General features: G+C 40.3%; 1 protein-coding gene across 1 annotated transcript in view; it reads right to left on the bottom strand.

The window, feature by feature from the left end:
- Positions 1-888: 888 nt before the first annotated feature.
- The window catches only part of LOC134457400 (leucine-rich repeat-containing G-protein coupled receptor 6), a 266153-nt gene continuing 247047 nt past the window's right edge, over positions 889-19994 (bottom strand). The window contains exons 17-18 of the mRNA XM_063209416.1: positions 4700-4780; positions 889-3555 (exon numbers count right to left, since the gene is read on the bottom strand). Coding sequence (XP_063065486.1) covers positions 2228-3555; positions 4700-4780 — 1409 coding nt within the window. The 3' untranslated portion in view covers positions 889-2227. The remainder of the gene's footprint in view (positions 3556-4699; positions 4781-19994) is intronic.

Below are 19994 nucleotides of genomic sequence, written 5' to 3'. Positions count from 1 at the left end.
ATTCTCATCTGCCTCTGGTGATACTTAATTATCTTCTATCTATAACACAATATGGATTATTTGTCTTCTCTTTTCTTTTTCTCTATTCTATGAAGTGAAGAAAAATCTGAAGCACTCGGTTAAAACTGTGACAATCATTAAGCGATAGTGTGAGTGCATCACTTTTCGAGAAACATTGCTTCCCTTTTTGTCCCAAATGGTCGAGTGAAACTTGCAGAAAAGGCTGCTGACCTCAAGGACTTGTCTCGCAAGAGGCAACCCCTCAAAGAACAACAGTCACTGCAGGCCAAGAGGCCCTGCCTTTAGCTGTGTACACAGTGGGTAGGCATTTGTTGAACTTGTGATTTACTCACACACATTAGATGGCAGGTGTGCAGGATAAGATAATTTGAGGAAAATAATCCTGCACACCATTTAGGTGTTTTCTTAAACATGCAACATTTCAGTTTTAGACCTTGAAGATCTAGTACTGAAATACTGTGTTTTAGAGACGGTAGAATGGTCAGTGTGCAGGATTTTCTGTAAAGTGGTCTGATTTGTATATGTTTGTAATATATTGTTATTTCTTGCATTAGTTTTAACAAATAAATAAATAAAAATAGTGCTGCTCAGATCCCACAACTCCTCTTATACTACTCTGCTGCTCATTTGTGTGCTCTGAAAGTTTGTCATTTAGGTGTGTAAATTGTTTCTGCACACATGCATGGTGTATCGTTTTTTTCTCATCTACAGTATGTAACTGAAAAGTGTTTGTTTCTTCTCTTGTTCTGAATTCATCTGAATAAATTTAATTGATGCAGTGGACATATTTCTCGGGAGTAATGGCAACTTAAATATATGAAAGTTATCATTTTATTAAATCAGATTTATTTGTACGTGTACAGAAAAATGAAAATATGTACATCCAAAATATTGTGTTTTACAAACTATGGTATTCATTTTTTAATATAAAATTATATATAAATTTAACATATTTGTGTAAAAAGAGGGAATCAACACACTTGGGGTACAATGAAAGTAATAGCATGCTAGTTCAGAGGTAGTTATACTGTACAAACAACAGCTAGCCTACTATACACATATGTGGATGGCCATCCAACCTGACTACTCATTCACTCTCTTATCAGTCTAAAACACATGGGAAAAATATGGAAATGCATCCTGTAACTTTCTGCAGACTGTCATACTTAACATATTATACAAGTCAAGGGATTGCTTTCATATTCAACTACAGTGCAGTTATTGTGAAGAACTATGTGGGTGTACGGGTATACACATGTTAATCAACTTAACTTGCTACAATTCAGCGTCTGGAATTGAATTGTTTTAGTAAATTCCCTTTTCAACCTTTTTATGACACATGTAAACTTTTTTTTCTCTTGACATGTTATCAATGAAAAACACATTCTGAACCCATAAAATGTCACAGTTCGTCTTGTCACAATTTCTCTAGATAAACCCTTGAAATGCAGGCCCTCATACTCCGGTTGGGCAGTTTCTATATAGTAAAATATACAAGGCAGAACAGGTTGTGCAAAGCATTTGTGGAACAACAAAAAGATAATGAACATTTAAAAATTTCTACTGACTTCAACTGATGTCACCTCAGAGAGAGGAAAGAAAATATTAACATGTGGAGCAGACTGATCAATGACGAAATGCATTGAATATATCAGATCTTCAGATTATTAAGGCATTCACCTTCCCCTTGTGGTGTGGGGCGAGTTGAGTGTGACTTTGGTTTAATATCTACATATGAAAATCTGAATTTAATAATCCATTCCCATAACCATGGCTTGTTAACTCCCTCTGTAAGACATAAGTTCAGAAATACACGGACAGTGTTGCTTGGTTACATGTAAATATCTATCTGCTCTGCTCTTGTTTTATTATTTTTTCCCAATTTTACCAAAACCCATTATTGTGTAGTTCTTGTGTAGTAGGTGCCGAAAATCAGTCGCCATAGAACATAGCTTCCTGAATAGATAAATTAATCTTGACTCCCTGTGACAGTGAAATAGTACAATGGTTGATGTCTCCCTTGAGAAAAACACACAATCAATTTGTTCATTCATCAAGACAGTCATCATATAATTTTCCAAAACGTTAAAAGTTTATTCACTGCAGTATCCAGTATTTTTTTTGTTTGTCCTCCTTCTGTTTCTCTTCCTTTCACCCTGTCTGGAAATGGTCCTTATAATAAGTCTGTGATGGCCAGATAGCTGATTTACAAACGGGGCACAAGGGGAGATGCTGGTGGTTGACACACTCCCACACCGGGGAAAGACATGCAATTAGTCATCGCCACGTTTTGTCCGTTGTTATTGTTGGCTCTTGACCCATGGTATGCCATAGACGACGCCACCCCAACCCCACACTCCCGACCCACACCCACGGGCATCACCACCTTCTGTTGGCACGGGATTAGGGGCACGGAAGGGGACCAGGGCGGGTAGCGGTCCTCCACCTCTCTCTTGGTCAGCATGGCAGGCGTGACGACGACAGTGGCGGGGGATGATGACAATGACAATGATGACGACGTCTCAAACAGGCTGTCCACCTTGGCAATGGTGTTGAAAGACAACAGCGCCTGCGTGGAGTCATAGGAGCTCTTCTCTGTCTCCATGGAGACGAAAGAGTCCAGGGTCTCCTCGGGTGGTGGCGCCACCTTGGCGCGGCTCCAGAAGAGGCGGGCGTCCTCGTGGAAGTGCGGGTTGAAAAGCAGGTAGAGCAGTGGGTTGAGGCAAGCGGGTAGAGGCAGCACCACCAGCAGCACTGACTTGATGACCTCTTCAGCCACCGGGAATAGACCCAGCAGAGAGGAGAAGGTCAGGAAGGCCACAGGGCAGTACAGCAGGCAGTTGGTGAAGATGAGCCAGGCCACGTGCTTGATCATTGCACAGTCCCAGATGCTGTTGAACTCGCCCTTCATCAGGTCCCAGTACAACTTGATGTAGGTGCTCGTAATGACCAGGAAACAGAGCGAATTCATCATGACCAGCGCCACCATCAGGCCGAGTGTGGATGGGCGCCCCTCGGGCAGCGGCGATGGCAGGCAGAGCGGGGACGTGCCATACTCGCCCACTCCGGCCAGGGGCAGCGCCGCCACTGCCACTGAGAGCAGCACGCATGCCACTGCGGCCAACCGCACACTGCTGAAGGACGGGGACTTGCCATAGGCGCGCACGCACGACACTGACACACTGCACTGCACAGCCGCCAGAGTCAGGAACAAGATGGACGCCTCGGAGGCCAGCACCGACGTGAAGCCTGTGGCCTGGCACGCCGCGCCCGACTCCCAGCGTGCGCCATGCTGCGCGAACTTGCCATACGTCAGTACATCCACGGCGGCCAGCGCGCCCGTGCACAGCCCTGTCAAGAGGTTGGCGCCACCGATTGTGCCAATGACGAACTTCACGGGCGAGAGGTAGGTGGGCGAGGCAAACACGCTGAGGATCAGCAGGCTGTTGGCCACCAGGGAGATCAGAGTTATCACCCACATGCCCAGACGAACCACCCAGCTGTCCAGCATATACTCACACGGCTTGAAAGGGCCTGGTGGAAAAGAACATTAGGTATATTATATTACACATACAATACATTACATTTCAATATTAGAGTTGTGCTCAAAATAATAGCAGTGTCTTTACAAAGGTGAGTAAATGTCAAAATTCTTCAAGTAGATTGTACTTTCATAAGCAAAAATGCATTGGGGACACTGCACATTCAGTGCACATTCTATTTTAAAGCAAGGAAATTGTCAAAAGTAATTCTATTTTAGAATATTTCACAGCAAGTGAAATACAATGTTCATAAAAATAGCAGTATTGACATCTGTCTTTGGAAATTCAAAAATGGTTTGTCATGTTGCCCTATTCTGAAGAGGGAATGCCTTTGATGTGGATGTTTCAACAAGGCAACACACCAGCAAGTGAACAAAATCATGGTTCCAGACAAACAGCATTCAACTAATGGAGTGGCCACCACAATTGCCGGACCTTGATACCCTTGAAAACTTGTGAGTTGACACAAAATATGCTGTGAGGTAAAACCAAGAAACGCAGTGGAATTGTGGAATGTAATACAATCGACATGGGCTGCAATACCTAATCACAGATGTGAAACTGTTATTAGAAACCATGGGTATGCAGTAAAATATTACTTTAGGATGCCAAGCAAAGTTTAATTTTCAATAATTTGTTAGTTTTCAAAGACAGGTGTCAACACTGCTATTTTTATGAACATGCATTTCTTTGTTTTCTGTGTGAAATATTATAAAATGTAATTATTTTTCCTAATTTTCTTGCTTTGAAAGTGCAGTGTCCCCAACGCATTTTTTGCTCATGAAAGTACAATTAATTTGAAGAATTTTGACATTCACTCACTTTTGTAAAGCCATGGCTATCATTCTGAGCAATACTGTATATTATAATACATTGCAAGATGTACTTCCACAGCTTGGAGGGGCATTGAAGAAGAGAATATTATGTATAGACCTAAAAAGAAAACTCGGAAATTTGATAAAATCAGTGTAGACTATCGTTCTATAGTAACTGTAGACCAGTTCCTCTGTTAAGTTACTGTAGTTGCGTTATAAGAAAACGACAGGATTTGTTTTTTTACTTCTTCTTTTACTTTGGCTACCTCTGGTATACAGTACCTAAATCATGATGGTGATGAGAAAGGAAATTAAGTCTACCTGGGAGTGGTGTGCACTGGATGCTGGTTTGCAGTTTGGACTCTTCGATTTCTAATTGAAATTCATCCATGTCAGGGTCATCTACAAAACAATAGAATAAAAAGGAGAAGCAGAATGTTAATGTCCCTCTCATTGTGTGAATCCTTTAAAAGTGCCAGTGGTTACAGCGCAGGTGTTACAGACACACTCATAGCAATCAGAAATACATAGCATGTATTAATGCCTTTTTAATGTACTTCGTATTTATGTTGGGTCATTATTTAACGACTGATTATAATAAAAGGCTTTTACACAGCATGCACTGCTCAAAGTGCTTCACAATGTCAATAAGGAAACAAAATGTTTTTAAATAAAATTAACACTATTAATTTATGAATAATGTAAGCTATATATGTAGGGAGCCGTTTGGGAGCCATTTGGGAGCCGAAAGAGCCGGCTCTCCATAGTAAGAAGAGCCAATGGAACCGCATCTCAAAGAAGAGCCGAAAATCCCATCATTACTATGGTAACAGACCAAGCATAAAACAAATTACAATATCAATGGTTCATACATTGTGTCTGTGTCTGTGTCTGTGCCCATGTCTGTGTCTGTGTCTGTGCCCATGTCTGTGTTTGTTTTTATGTAGCTACTTGACACCTGAATTTCCCCCCGGGGATCAATAAAGTTTCTCTACTCTACTCTACTCTACATTATATTGATCCTTCAACCCCTCTGCATCACATGTTGAAAAATCTACTTTCATCAATTCAGTGGAACATACTTTTCCCAAGGTCAAAAGTATCCGATTTTACCCACTGAATGGTGAAATGCATTCATTATTAATTGGAAATCTGCTACTTCTGACCTTCAAAAAAGTATGTTCCACTAAAGTGATGAAGACAGATTTTTCATATGTGATGTAGGTGGATTAAGTATCAATTAAAAGTGTGAATCATTACTTTTATTTTATGTTTTATCCGTTATTGCAATTCACCACATATTTAAGTAGATGTGATCTCATGTGCATATTTAATCATCATATTTCAACTTGCAATAGTTGTCTTTGCTTGAGTAAATTACTGTGAAAGTTTCAAATTGATATTTCATTGTTTAAAATTTTAGCCTATTCCCCAAGTATCTCCTATATTGTCTCCCTATGGGAAAAAGAATGGGAAATCTCCAACTTTGTTAGACCTTGGAAAAAAGGTATGTTCCACTAAATATGAAGCTGTATATATTTTTTTGCATGTCATTTAGATATAACGGTAACACTTTATTTTAGGGATACATCTATTAGCACTAATACATACTACTGTATGTTACTGTATAAGTAACTTGTAAGGCACGTACAAAGCAAAATCAAACATTTGTAAGGCATGTATTTGCAAATGTCTTGTTCATGCACAATAAGGGATTTATTACCAATTTAACCTTAGTAAGAACCTAGTAGGCCTTAGCATTTGCTTAGTACATGCCTTACAAGGTACTTATGCAGGCATTAACATTGTATGTATTAGTGCTAATAGATGTATCCCTAAAATAAAGTGTTACAGATATAACTATTCATTCATGCAACTATTCATTCATGCCCGCAGGCTGCGTGTTGGCCACAGTGAAACTGATAAATCATGCAGATTTGTGGTAGACAAGCTATTGGAGAGATGCAACATCTTGTGTGTACAGGACACGTTCCTGGCTAAGCAAGATCTGGAGGGACTTAATTCCATACGCACTGACTTTCACGCGGCAGGGGAATCAACAACAGACTTGAGTGCTAAAGTTGTCCGGGAGAGGATTCCAGGAGGGGTGGCCACGATGTGGAATAAAAAACTTGACCAAGGAGTTAATGTCATAAGGTTAGGAGTTGACTGGGCTATTGCAATTGAGCTGTGCTGTGATGACAAGAAAATAATCATTCTAAATGTTTACACACCATATGAATGTAGGCAAAATGAGGATGAGTACCTCAGCAGACTGGCGCTTATAATGGCATTTATTCAGGACAATCCTACCACATCTATTTATATTGTTGGGGATCTGAATGCTGATGTAACTGATGCAAATTCTTTGTTTGGAAATCACTTAAATCAGTTCTGTTCTGACAGTGGGCTGACGTTATCTAGCAAGATACTTTTACCCAATGATAGCTACACATATGTAAGTGAGGCCTGGCACTCCACTTCCTGACTAGACCATTGCCTGTGTACTGTGGATGCCCACAACTCCATCAAAGACATAAACATTGATTATGATATGGCTACTGCAGACCACATACCTTTCCTTTTGGTGTTGAACACAGGCAGTTTACCTGTGTTGCTGCCTATAGATAACATCACTGATGTTGGCAAAATAGAGTGGTCAAAATTGTCTGAGACTGACCTTGCTATGTATGAACATCAGTATGATGCTTTGCTGGGTAACATCCAAATCCCGAAAGATATATTATGTCGGAATATGAACTGTAATAATGTACAACATGGTGAGGAGTTGTGTTCTATGTATGAAGCTATTGTGAGGTGTCTTTATATGGAAAGCAAGCCTCTGTATAGACGCAGAACAAAAGTATCTAATGTTAAACCAGGGTGGAGGGACCATGTTGAAGCTCTGCATGCAGAGGCCCAAAATGCTTTTAAAAAGGGGGCTGAGGCAGGGAAAAGTAGACATGGCCCCCTGTTTGAGGATAAAAAACACACAAATGCCCGGTGTAAATGTGCACTACGCTACATTAAAAGTGAAAATACTATGAGGGCTGATTCTTTAGCAAGGAAGCTACAAAAGAATAATATTAATGACTTTTGGAAAGAAATAAAATCTATTAATAATTGCAAAACCCCTCTCCCATCCAATATAGATGGTGTGAGTGGGCTTAAAGAGATCTCAAAATTATGGCGTCAACGTTATTCTGAGCTGCTAAACTGTGTAAAAAGTGACTTATTTATAGTGGATAATGTTGAGTTTAATAATGATGTTATTGTAACTCCTGCTGAAGACCAGGAAGCAATGGTGAAGCTAAAAGAGAATAAGTCGTGCGGTCTGGACAATATTACAGCAGAACACATCAAGTATGCCAGCCAGAAATTAGGTCCTCTGATGGTTATGTGCTACTCAGGTCTACTAGTACATGGAGTCTTACCTGACTCCATGCTGTCAGTTGTGCTGGTACCAGTAATAAAAGATAAAGTTGGGAAAATAAATAGCTCAGAAAACTATAGGCCAATTCCCTGGCGAGTGTCCTATCTAAAATACTTGAGACAGTGCTTCTGGATAGAATAAAGACCTATGTCTGGACTACAGACAACTAGTTTGGGTTTAAGGAAAAACTTGACACAGACCTGTGTATATATGTTTTAAAGGAAATCGTACATAGATGTAATGCACAAAATACTTCAATGTTCATGTATTTCATTGATGCGTCCAAGGCGTTTGACCGCATCAATCATAAGAAATTATTTTTAAAACTGACCGAAAATGGGGAACCTGGGTTTTTAACTAGAATACTGGTCTATTGGTAACCACATCAGACAATGAGGGTGAGATGGGGGAATGTGACCTCTACTCCATTCTTTGTCACTAATGGTGTCCGACAGGGCGGATTTTTATCTCCTTTTCTTTTTAATGTGTACATGAATGATTTGTCTATGTCTCTAAATAGGTGTGGAACTGGCAGTAGGGCTGGTGACCTAATAATTAACCACATAATGTATGCAGATGACTTGGTTATACTTAGTCCATGTACGGCTGGTCTGCAACAGTTACTAAAAATATGTTCACAATATGGAGACGAGTGTGACATAAAATACAATGCTACTAAGAGTAAGATCATGATCATAAGGAGCAGAGAGGACAAACAATCACCCTTCCCTGCTTTTTATCTGGCTGGCACCGAATTCTCTGAATGCAGTGAGATCAAATATCTGGGCCACATAATTGCAAATGACTTGACAGATGATGGCGATATCTACAGGCAACGGCAGAAGCTGTATGTGCAAGCGAACATGTTGTGCCGCAAATTTAGTATGTGCTCTGAGTTGGTCAAGATCTCACTCTTTAAAGCATACTGTACACCATTGTATACAGCACACCTGTGGTGCCACTATAAACAGGGCAGCATGAGGAAACTTATGGTGGCATACAATGACAGCATGAGGATGCTGTTCGGAATTCCTAGGAGGTCAAGTGCAAGACAAATGTTTGTCAATGCTGGGGTACCTACTTGTGCAGCTGTGCTGCGAAATCTTATGTATAAATTCATGTGCAGGGCATCTGAGTCACAAAATACCCTAGTTGCTGTCCTGGCCAGACCTAAATGTAGCTCTGTGAGACTCTTCTCAAACATGTGGAATCACTGGCGAGCATGCTTGTATGTGGGACAATGACTTGAGAATTATGATATATCTGTGTTTTTACCTTCGCCAGAAGGTTATGTTTTGGCCGCTGTGTATTTATTTATTTATTTATTTATTTATTTGTGAATATGTTTGTTTGTTTGTTTGTTTGTACTTCGTATAACTCGGTCTGAACTGAGCCGATTTTTATGAAATTTGGTGGGATGATTGGTCATGACCCAAGGAACAATCGATTAGTTTTTGGGAGTGATTGGGTCAAAGGTCAAAGGTCAAGGTCAAAATGTTTGTTTGTACTTCGTATAACTCAGACAGAACTGAGCCGATTTTTATGAAATTTAGTGGGATGATTGGTCATGACCTAAGGAACAGTCGATTAGTTTTTGGGAGTGATTGGGTCAAAGGTCAAAGGTCAAGGTCACGAAAAGGTCAAACATGTAAATTGAGCCGATTTTTATGAAATTTAGTGGGATGATTGGTCATGACCCAAGGAACAATCGATTTCTTTTTGGGAGTGATTGGGTCAAAGGTCAAGGTCAAGGTCACGAAAAGGTCAAAAGCGTAAATTGAGCCGATTTTTATGAAATTTACAGGGATGATTGGTCATGACCCAAGGAACAATCGATTACTTTTTGGGAGTGATTGGGTCAAAGGTCAAGGTCATGGTCACGAAAAGGTCAAAAACGTAAATTCAGCCGATCTTTATGCAATTTACTGGGATGATTGGTCATGACCCAAGGAACAAACGATTACATTTTGGGAGTGATTGCTATTTTAAATATCTGCTACGTGGAAACGGAAGGCCAAAACCAATGCCACCAGGAGAAAAAAATATTCACATATAAAAATATCCAGCTACGTAGAAACAGCACCTAAGTGTTGTGCAGTTACCCAGCCACTAGGCCTAGCAATTGGTTTTAATTACTTACTAGAAATGCACACAGATATTTTTATTTGATGTCTTTTTGCCTTCATTTTGTGGAGTTAGAAACTGGAAAGTCAAAATTCGCCCTGTCCGCAATTCAATTGGCATAGGGGCATCTATATTTCTAGGTTAGCAAAGGTGAAGAATATTTTTTAAAATCCTGGTTCCGGTTCATGATCTGGATCACCGCCAGATTTTAATAATTTGTTCCTTGGGTCATTTCCAACAACTTCACATAGTTTCATCTAAATCCGTTCATAATTTTTGTGTTCTCCTGCTGACAGACAGACAAACCAACATGACCGAAAACATAACCTCCTTGGCAGAGGTAGAATAATAATTAGTCCTCACTTGCAAGCAGTGGTTGCCATGGAGTTTTCCACAGCAGAGTTCTACAATTAAAGAGTTCTGTGCATCCCTTAGGGCGTAGTCAGACCAGGAAAGTCTGATTGTTGTTCAGCTATTGGTCGTTCAGCTATTGGTCACACAACACACGCTTTGTCTGTTCAAAGCGAGATTGTCAAGAGATTTTCACTCATTTCAACTGCTTGACAGAAAGCGTGCTGGTTGGTTTGGTCATCAACATTAGAATAATCATCACTTTGGATGTCTGGGAACAACGCAAAACAGTCTCAGTGTAAAACATTAGCGATCTAATATCAAGCATGCAATTTTTCCTTCATCTTGAAAATAGGCTAAACAATGCACTCCACTCATTTGGATTTGTCTGCATTGGAATAGCGGCTACCACTTGCAGCAATATTTCACGGACTCCATCAAGAAAAAAAAATGCCTATCATGGGAATACCGTTTTGAGCCACAAACTTTCTTTGAAAAATTGTGGTGGATTTTGGTGATGAATGGCGTAACAAGAAGTAAATTGCATGTATAAAGCACATAGAAAAAGGACAAAAACTTGTTTTGCCAACTTTGTGCTAACAATTTGAATATGTGAAAGAACACACAAACAGACATACATACAAAAGATTATCAGAAATGGGTTCCAATGGAAAAGTACTGATCTTATTTTAGGGGGCACATTAGGCCTACATACTCATGCAAATAAGATCATTTCCACTTACAAGCACCACTTGTGACTGCACGACACATAGCCCACTGTATGGCAGACACAAGACATACGTAAATTATACTGTACGTATTTCCAAACTAAGCGTCTGCTTCTAGACGATTACTCTGCAAAATAACACGAGATGTTCTAGGGTAAAGGCTTTTGCACCTAGCAGAGATAGATGAAACGGACTCAAGCAGGCACAGGAGGCGGACTTTCTTTGGACGGCAGTTTATTTCCTTAACAGAGCAAATGGGCATTACTGCAGCATCCGAGCCAGGGAATCGCTTTTCCTGACCCCAAACATTTTAACAGCAATGTAACAAAATACAATTCACAACTGGAGACATACCTTAACAGAGCAAAATGGGCATTACTGCAGCATCTGTACAATAAAAATAAAAGTAACATGAAGTTCACGAAGGACCGTATGCAACATCATAGTTCCAGAGAGGGAGAGAGGCAAGCAGAATGCTCAGGCATGGAATCATTGCGGTTCGGAAAACCGATCAAACATTCGGAATTCTAAAGTACCATGCCACCAGAATACATGCATACAGTGCCATATAACAGTGATACATAGTAGAGGTAAATATGATGTGAATTCTCATGCATACTTTCATAATTCATCCACAAAACGAACACTATGCTAACGCATCTACTGCAGGTGTAGGAAGATGCTAATCTCCCAAAAGAGCCTCGTGGTTAATAGAAAATGTAAATAACTTTCTTTGCAACTTAGTACATTTCCTGCATATCCCCACACCGTGTACACAATTATATCATTAATAAGATACATCAAGTAGACAGTTTACATTGCATTTTACGAAGAGGAAACAATAATTGAAAACGGAACACATTTAATAGTAAACTTACCCGAGCCAGGGAATTACTTTTCTGACTCGGCTACGGGAACCCCAGAGGGTCAAAACCAAAGAAACTCGACAGAAGAACAATCTCTAGGGGGGAAATGCATTGGCCACGGTGTAGTACGGGGGCGTTTCCTGAGGACACGAGTGGATGGAAAATTAACTCCCTTGCGCATGGTCATTGGTCAGTGGGTGCGATGGATACAATCTCCGTACTGCTTTGCGCATGGTCAGTGGGGGCGACACCATGATGGATAATTTGTGACCAAATTAACTGTTGGTCAGCAGTAATTGCTGGGGGTAATTAAGGACAGCTGACAAACATTCACGCTGTCCTATGACCTGTTCCACACTCCGACCCTCTCGGAAGTGGCATTGCATGCTTCCCTGATGTGTCCAATACTGACCGTAGAAGAAGAATAAAAGTTCCGTACTCCCCTCGCCATCATTTCGTACTACGCTGTTATGACGTCAGTAAGCTCTACTCTCCTTGGTCAAAACGCAACATACCTGCAGTTCTCTGAAGTGCCACAAGGTGTCTCCAACGAACAATATTCTGCTCAATAATGGCAAAACTCATAAAAACTTTAAATTTCTCAACAGCATTTTCAACTCTGTTATATAGACGTGATAAAACCACAATGATTTTGCTTCAAGCAAATGGAGAACTGAAATTGAGGATGCAAAAATCACAATGCAGGGACAGTGTGTGTTTAGCTCTGAGGCCGAGTGAGGTGAACAACATGTCGAGGTGGCCGAGAGAGTTGAAGAAGAGGTCATATATACTTTTATTTCATTTTATTTGACAAGGATTTTATGACACATATAACCTACAATTGAGCAAAATTATAACCATAAGGGTATTTTTCATCTGTAGTCTTTGGACCAGAATTAAAGGAAGATGATTGAGAATTGTCGTAAGATTTATAATTATAAAAGATGCTATGACATAACACAAACCACAACACAAGATCAATGACTAAAATGCAAACAGTGTTGCCCTGTTTTTAACCATTTCGTAAGACCTGATTTTAAGAGTACTATGTGTGCATGAGTGCATGATTGAATAGAGAATTGCAACCAGCTGCACTTGTGCTATTGGGTCAGTGATTTTTTTTCTAACCAATTGTGTCGGGGAATACTAGTGTGCAGTGAGATATCACCTGGTGTGTTATTAAATTATAGAATGACTGTACATTATTCATTAGGCATTGGGGTGTTGTTTTTCTTATTCCAAACATTTACTTTGGTTACTTTTATTTTTGTTTGCATCTTTGTCTTCGAAGAGGTGTGCCTTGGCTTAAGGAAAGTTGAAAGCCACTATACTAAGCACACAAGTCTATGTAAACCCCGTACCAAGTAGTGGGAGGTGAAGGCCCAGAGCAGAACCTAAGTGCTTATGATGCTAATTTTTAATGTCAAAAGTAAGACCAAAGATCACCATTGTGAAATTCCGTAATTACCCCAGGTGTCACAGTTTCGGGGTGGGCCCGCTGGGCCTTAGCGTATATATAGTGGGTGATTGTCACTCAAACTTCGGAGCAATTGCGGACGATTAACGACTATCAGAAGCAACTGGTCTCGGGTCGCGAGTCACTCTTTGGTACGGTTGGTGGCTGTTAGCAAGGTCTTTGCTGGTTCCTGTTTTGCTGGTTTTTCGCATAACCTAGACCTGCCGGGTGAGCAAATAAACTCTCAACAATATCTATTTCAATTCTGATTGGGCTGAATTCTTCCAAAACGTGGCGACAAGACTTGAGTTCGAGTGTCCTCACTCAGGGCACCTGAGGAGCTCGGGTAACGAAGAAAATCTTCTTCAGAATCAACCTAGCCTTCCTACTCAAGTGCATCTACGTAGCCCAATGAACCAAACCTAATTCATAAACAGGACTTCTAGATTACAGTAAGTGGGACTTGCTGGGGCAAGCCTGCTTAATTACAGACCAGGTTTTAAGTGCTGCTATTTCATACTTCCACTGGGATTTATATGATGAAGGAATGTATGGCAGTGAAGGGGGTAGCTGTCAAGTTTATGTGGTTGGAGGCAGATTTGCACCAGCATGTTTGCTCTCCCGCTCCAAATTAAATATAGATACAGCAGAGCCAAAAATAGCTCACAGACTATTGAAGTTCATTGCAGCGCAGTGCAGTGCATACTTGCTAGATGCTATAAAAGGCTGCATTTTTTTATTATTGCTTCAGGTGCATATTGTTCACGTCTGTCACAACTTTGCATCGAGTACAAAAGGCATACAACACACATCATAGATCTATGAGTGGTGTTGACAACAAACTCCAGGCACCAGGAAATGTTTGTGAAACTTGTGTTGCTCATGGAAACGTTGTCACACCTTGCCTGGCTCTCGCCCGACCTGTGTAGTTATGTGCAGCTTTGTGATCTCCCTCACTATATGGGTAGATGACAGATAGGCAGCAAAAAACATTTTTTTTTTCACAAAACATTGTTTATGAGAGAAAAAAGTACATGTCTACGTAGTGCAGCAATTAATCTTTCAAAAAATCCAAGTGGTCACAATGTTGGTCTATGATTATTTATATACGTTGATAAAGCAATTTGCTGAAAAAAAGAAATATACTGTATATATTAAGTAATGTAGAAATGGCTTGATGGAGTTTTATGAACATTGTTACACTCTTCATATTTATTGCAATTTTTTAAAGTCTTAATTTAATGAGAAATTACCATTTAAGTATTTTTTTCCCATTAGAGGTGAGATTATTAGAAACCTTCGAGGAAAAACAGGGATATCTTTCTTTTAAATGTTCAAAATTGTCCGAATTTATACTAACATTTCAGAGATGATAATTTGTTCTTCCCTAATGCAATATTCAGTGTTTATCAAACATATTGTTAAGCTCAAACAAATATTTGAGCGTTTAAACAATGTCACACCGTAGGACATTAATGTCACGCTAAAGGACAGAAATGCTAAACTGAGCCAGAAACAAATATATCAACATTATTATTTTGTCTGTTGATCATAATGTAATGTTGTAGTCAATATGGACCTACACTTTACACTTTATGACTCTTTGAGTCATAGATTATCAGCCTAGCGTCATTAAATGTAACCTGCAGAGCTCATAAGACTCATACTGAAGTGTGACCTTGGCATGACCATCACACCTCTGTAGGTATGCTATGACTGTCACACCATTGAACCTGTAGTGTGTAGTGGCCAGTGCCTGTTTGGTATCTCATGCTGTACAGCACATTTATGCTGTATATTGACTTTAAACTAGGGGTGGGCATAGATTATTATTATTTTTTTTTAATTTTTTTTGCAATTTAAGGTTTTTTTTATTTAAACAATCAAGACACACAAACAAACACGGTACACAGCTTACATGGTACATTCTGCAAAAAAAGAAAAGCTTACAACACACAGTCACAGGCCTACACAGTAAAAATAGAAGGTGTTACTGGATGATGAAAAAGGTGGAGGGAAAAAAAGAAACAAAAAGTGGTAACAAAATATGAAATATATGCATCTAATATGCATATTATCAAGCATACAAACATTATGATGGCAAGGTAGAAAACGGTAACACTCACATTCCCACCAGTCTTATAACAAAGCCATTACTGAGACATAAGATATGCTTGAAAAAAATCCTAATTATTTAGCACCACCTGCCCTTTGCCTTTTAGTCTAGTCAGCATAACCTCATATGATACAGTTTCAGTCATTAACACTTTCCATTCCTGGAATGTAGGGTGTTCGGGTGCCTTCCAGTGTCTTAATATAATTCTTGCAGCTGAGGTTAGCCCTAACATCAACACGGAGTGTACCTCTTTTGTGAGCTGGGGTATTGTTGTTTTGTCTCCAAGAAGACATAGACGAGGACATAGTGGAAGAGTTACATCAATCCATTTCTCTAGAAATTTAAGTATTGTGTCCCAGAATGGTTTGATTAAAGCACACTCCCATATAAGATGTAAAAAAGTACCAGTTTCTTTTTTACACTTCCAGCAGACATTGCTATTTACTAATCCTATTCTAAAAAGTCTGCATGGGGTCCAGTAAAATCTATGTAAGATTTTATACTGAATAAATGTACACCTTACTTCTTTGATATATTTACCATTATCGGCCAAGATGTGTCCCCAAGTATCCTCGTCTATGTCACATTCAAGGTCTCTTTGCCATATTAGTCTTAAGTATTCAAAAGAGCTACTGGTCATACAAACTGTTTTATTATAAAACGCTGATGCCCTATGATTAACTGGCAATTGCAAAAACAGCAAAATTTCATTGTCTTCTCCTGTTGTCAGATTTTTTTTCAATATGCAGTGTCTAACCTGCAAGTACTTCCAGAAGTCACCCTTTTCTTGTAAATTATAATCCTGCACAAGATCAGCAAATGATTTAATGATACCGTCACTAAAAAGGTCACCAATTCTTAGGATTCCATTATCCGCCCACTTTCTCCAAAATACAGTGCGTTTACCTATTTTAATTTCAGGATTGCGCCACAGAGAGGAATAATGCTGTTTGTAATGTGAGAGTTTGTGTATTTTATGAATCTTTGCCCACACTTCCTTAGAGTGTTGGATGACTGGATTCCTGTCCTCCACTGGGCCAGTTGCCTGCTGGGATAGCACCTGTTTATGGTGAAATGGTGTGGCAAGAGTCTGTTAAATGTTGACCCAGTTTGAGTCAGGTGCATCTCCACTCCAATGTTTAGCTATCTTAGCCATTTCAAACGACATGTTATATAATCTAACATTAGGTAAAGCCAGCCCGCCTTTATCCTTCGGTGCATAGAGTTTACTCAGTTTAAACCTAGGCTTTCTCCCTGCCCAAAGGAGTTCCTTGATGAGATTGTCATATTGTTTAAATATATTTTCAGGTATGCTGAGAGGAAGCATCATGGATATGTAGTTGAACTGTGGGGCAATCACCATTTTTACAACATTTATTTTACCACATAATGTCAGATTTAACTTTACCCATTTACCAATGTTTGTTTTAATTTTTTGGAGTAGTGTATCAAAGTTCAAGGCAATAATTTCACTAAGGTCTGAGCTCAACTTAATGCCCAGGTAAACCATACCTTTTGGGACCCACCTAAAGTTGTACTGTGTAATTGTTTGGGGGTGACAATGTTTGGAAATTGGCATTGCTTCAGACTTGGTCCAATTGAGTTTGTAACCTGAGATATGGGAATATTCACTAATTGTATGCATTAAGACAGGTAAAGAGTTTTGTGGGTCGCTAGTCAGAAAAAGAATGTCATCAGCATATAGCATTAATTTATGCTCACTACCGCCTCCATGCACTCCTTTAATGGAGGGATTTGCTCTAATGGCTACTGCCAAAGGTTCCAGGAAAATTGTAAACAAAAGTGGTGAAAGAGGGCACCCCTGGCGTGTTCCTCTGGAGAGGTTGAAGAATGGTGAAATCACGCCATTAGTCATGACCGCTGCTTTGGGATTACTGTACAGTATTTTAATCCACTTCATGAAACCAGTTCCAAATCCAAACTCTGATAGGGCTGTTTTCCCCCCCAAGCGAACGCAAAGATTGCATTAAGTAAACTCTATGACACCATCAGCGACCTGCAAAACTCTCACCCCGACTCCGTGTTCGTTACAGCAGGTGACTTCAACCATGTCAATCTTAAGTCAGTTCTGCCTAAATTCCATCAGTTTGTTGATTTTCCAATCAGAGGAAAGAACACATTAGACGTTGTTTATTGCAACATAGCCAGCGCATACAAAGCATCCCCCTCCCCTCACCTCGGTAGCTGCGACCACACCCCTCTGCTCTTGACCCCTGCGTACAAGCCGCTCATCGCCAGGTCAAAGCCCACTAGCCAGGTCATTCAAGTCTGGCCTGAAGGAGCAATTGAACGTTTGCAAAATTGTTTTGAGGACACTGACTGGGAACTTTTTAATCAATCAGACTTAAATACATATGCATCTACAGTTCTGGACTACATTAACTTCTGTGTTGATAATGTCACCATCCACAAGACCATTTACACATTTCCAAACCGCAAGCCCTGGATGAACAGTCAAGTCCAGAACCTGCTGGCAATTAGAGACGATGCGTTTCGCTCTGGTGATCAATCAAATTACACCATAGCCAGGGCCAACTTGAAGAGGGGCATCAAGGAAGCTAAACACTCCTATAAAGTAAAAATAGAACAGCACTTTGTGAACTCTGATCCCAGACGTATGTGGCAGGGCATTACATCCTACACCAACTACAAGAGCACAAACCCCTGTCTGCCCAGCTCTCACAATTCAACTCTCCCGGATGACCTCAACAACTTTTTTGCACGGTTCGATGAGGGACCCATCCCTCACTCCCCCACTGAACTGATAGACAATGCCCCACATGTAGGCCTGGTGTTAAGCGAGCACGAGGTTCGGCGAGCCCTCAGCAGCATTAACCCTCACAAAGCACCAGGACCAGACGGGGTCCCTGGTAAGGTCCTAAAGCACTGTGCAGGCCAACTAAGTGCAGTCTTTACCCGCATATTTAACATCTCCCTAGAACAAGCTGCAGTCCCCATTTGTCTGAAAACCAGTACCATCGTTCCTGTTCCCAAGCAGGCGGCCATCAAGTCTCTCAATGACTACCGCCCTGTAGCGCTCACACCTATTGTGATGAAATGCTTTGAAAGACTGGTGCTAGCACACCTCAAGTCCATCACTCCACCATCCCTCGACCCGCATCAATTTGCCTACAGGGCGAATAGATCTACAGAGGATGGCATTTCATTGGCCATTCACACTGCCCTCTCACACCTGGAGAAACCAAACAGCTATGTGCGAATGCTGTTCATTGACTACAGCTCCGCTTTTATCACCATTCCCCCTATCAAGCTGGCCACTAAGCTGTACAACCTCGGCTTCAGTCCCCATGTCTGCAGATGGATACTGGACTTCCTCAGTGACAGACCTCAGTCTGTACGCATGGGAAAACATCTTTCAAGACCCATCACCCTAAATACAGGCGCGCCGCAGGGATGTGTGTTGAGCCCTTTTTTGTACTCCCTCTTCACTCATGACTGTGATCCTAAGCACAGCACAAACACCATCATTAAATTTGCTGACGACACAACCGTGATTGGCCTGATCTCTGACAACAACGAGACGGCCTACAGAGAGGAGGTGGAGCAGCTGGCACGCTGGAGCCAAGACATAGATAGGCCCAGCCACTATGGACCTTACACATCTAAGAATCCTGGTCCTAACCTACGTTGACCTTATGACTCTACATTCTCTGTCTATCTCTTCTTCCTCTGCCTCCCTGCTTTTTCTGCCTCTCCTCTATACCTCTCCTTTTAAATCTATCTCTAACAATGTTTTTTTCCCATTTGTTAAGCACTTTGAGTTACATGCCTTGTATGACACAGTGCTATACAAATACAATTATTATTATTATTATTATTATTATTATTATTATTATTATTATTATTGCACAAACAGAGCATTAAACATCCTTAAAGATCACACACACCCTGGTCACAGGCTCTTCACCATGCTACCATCTGGCAGGCGCTTTAGGACTCTGCGTGCCCGCACTACAAGAATGAAGGACATACTGTGAGATGCACATGGATTTTTATGGATTTTTTATGGATTTTATTTATTTATTGTTAATATATCAAATGCTACTATTACTATGTCAGAACGCTATAAAGGACTTTTAGAAAAAGAACAACAAAATACCTCCTCTTAATGTATGTTCTCTACAAGTCTTCTGTTGTCCAGTCTTGCACTTTAAATGTCTGTATGAGCAATGTCTACGTCCATACTGTCTATGTCCATGTATGAGTACTGTCTATGTCTATACTGTCTATGTCCTTACCTAGATTAGTCTATGTCTGCATGGGAGAGCAAGAAACGCAATTTCAAATTCTTTGTATGACCAGTGCATGTAAAGAAATTGACAATAAACTTGACTTGACTTGACTTGACTTGATATCTTTTATTTTGTGGGCATTTGTGGGTTGCTACTAAACATAATCTCGCTATATTTATATAGTGACAATAAAGTCTACTCTCTCTCTCTCTCTCTCTCTCTGAAGAAACCCCAAGGACACTCTGTCATACGCTTTCTCTGCGTCCAA

This window comes from Engraulis encrasicolus, chromosome 10, assembly GCF_034702125.1.
Source record: "Engraulis encrasicolus isolate BLACKSEA-1 chromosome 10, IST_EnEncr_1.0, whole genome shotgun sequence".
Classification (NCBI taxonomy): domain Eukaryota; kingdom Metazoa; phylum Chordata; class Actinopteri; order Clupeiformes; family Engraulidae; genus Engraulis; species Engraulis encrasicolus.
Note: the sequence above shows the minus strand (reverse complement) of the source record. Positions and strands in the feature narration are given on the sequence as shown.